At 45.3% G+C, this 1,727-nt stretch overlaps 1 protein-coding gene across 1 annotated transcript in view; it reads left to right on the top strand.

Moving 5' to 3' along the window:
* Window positions 1-1,727, top strand: part of fbp2 (fructose-1,6-bisphosphatase 2) — an 11,201-nt gene that overhangs the window by 4,557 nt on the left and 4,917 nt on the right. Inside the window, exon 5 of the mRNA XM_005730519.2 lies at window positions 577-714. Within this exon, the coding sequence (XP_005730576.1) occupies window positions 577-714 (138 nt within the window). The remainder of the gene's footprint in view (window positions 1-576; window positions 715-1,727) is intronic.

Genomic DNA, 1,727 nt, shown 5'->3' with positions numbered 1-1,727 from the left:
CCTGATGCTTCCTGTTTCTCGTTCCTCCTCGTTCTTCAGTGAGCGCACGAGTCCCGTCTCCCTCTCTCTCTTTTCCTTCCTGTGAGTTTTCCTGTTTCAGCCTGCGTCCTTCATCACGTCCTGCTTTGTGTTTTTGTCTTTTGTTGTTTAGTGAACAACTTTGATTAATCAGCTTTTCAATAAACTTCACTTTTTCTTTGATATTGAGTTTTTAGGTCTTTAAAAACATTTTGATCAGCCTTTTTAAAAAGCAGGTTTAGTTATGATATCGTTGAAGAAATGAGTCTTGATGCAAACAGAAATGTAGGAAAAAGAATTTAGTCCAGAAACCTCCGGAGGTCTCGACAGCTGGAGAGAGTAATGTTGTATCATCAGTGTTTACAGTCGTGTACAATGCGGCACCTTGACTTTGTAATTTAAACACCTGAACTCTTCGACCTGAGGATTTTGCTCTTAAAGGAAGGCACTGGCTAACGTCTGGATTTGACCCTTTGGCGCTGGCTCACTTCTGCTGATGTTTTTCTATCCTGATCATTTCTATTGTTTCCACTGAACGTCTAACTTTTTTCTTATCAGGCCGTCGGCGAGTTCATCCTGACTGAAAGGAGCGTGAGGATCAAGCCCAAGGGGAAGATCTACAGTCTGAACGAGGGCTACGCCAAGTACTTCCACCCCTCCATCAATGAATACCTCAAACACAAGAAGTACCCTGAGGTAAGAGCGCGCACGGTGTCCCACTTACTCAGAGCGCGTTGATGGTTTTCAATGTGATACCTTTAACTGAAGCTGCAGTAGAAATGCGAGCTGTCGACCCACAGAGCATCTGTTCAGGTCTGCGGGCTCAAAGCTGAATCTAACACTCCTGCAGCCACAGTTCACACACAAGCAGCTGCTCGCACTCGTCATGTGAGTCCTGACGAAGCATCCGCAGGGCTAGAACACATTTACAGACTCACAGGCACAGAGAACATGTTTGTTGGTCAGTCTAGTGTTATGCTACGTGTATACTTCACTGTTAGACTTGCTCAATGAAACCATTTCATTTGCTTGTTGGAGAAATTACTTCAACCCTATATGCACATGCAGTGCATTCTGGGTGATTTACAGTAAAAGACTCTCGATGCATTTGTGTAGCGAGAGCAGGTAGAGGTTACCTATGCCCTGAAACATGTGACGGGCAGTCAGCGGAGCGTGACCGGTCGGTCAGGCTGTAGGTCGGTCAGCTGAGCTGCAGGATGGTGAAACAGCTAATGTGAGTGCACATCCTGTTCCTCAGGAAACTGCAGCAGCTTCTCAACTGGAAACTCTGCCTGCACACTCAGCACTTTGTGAAGCCTGCGCTTGTCATGAGCGTCCTCTTCGTCAGCCCGGGATTCGCTGATGCTCTCGTTTTCTCATTTCAGTTTCCTTTGCCTTTGATTTTTCCTAAAAAGCAAAACAAAACCCTCCTATGTGCTTTTAGAATAACTGAAAACTCAAATTAAAAGTGGTGCATTGTGTCACGTGTGAGATTGACTCTGTCGACGCTTCGTGGGTTTGGTTTCAAACACAAAGACCAAGAAACTTCACACAGCAGCTACAGGACGAACGTCTCGTCACACGAAAACAACCTCTGTGGGATTATGTGTATTAAATGTAACGCTACCATAACAAACTAGCACTCTTACATGTCCACACAGCATAAAACACACACACACACACACACACACACACACACACACACACAC

This window comes from Pundamilia nyererei, unplaced genomic scaffold, assembly GCF_000239375.1.
Source record: "Pundamilia nyererei isolate P.nyererei 1_Seehausen unplaced genomic scaffold, PunNye1.0 scaffold00038, whole genome shotgun sequence".
Taxonomy (NCBI): Eukaryota; Metazoa; Chordata; class Actinopteri; order Cichliformes; family Cichlidae; genus Pundamilia; species Pundamilia nyererei.
Note: the sequence above shows the minus strand (reverse complement) of the source record. Positions and strands in the feature narration are given on the sequence as shown.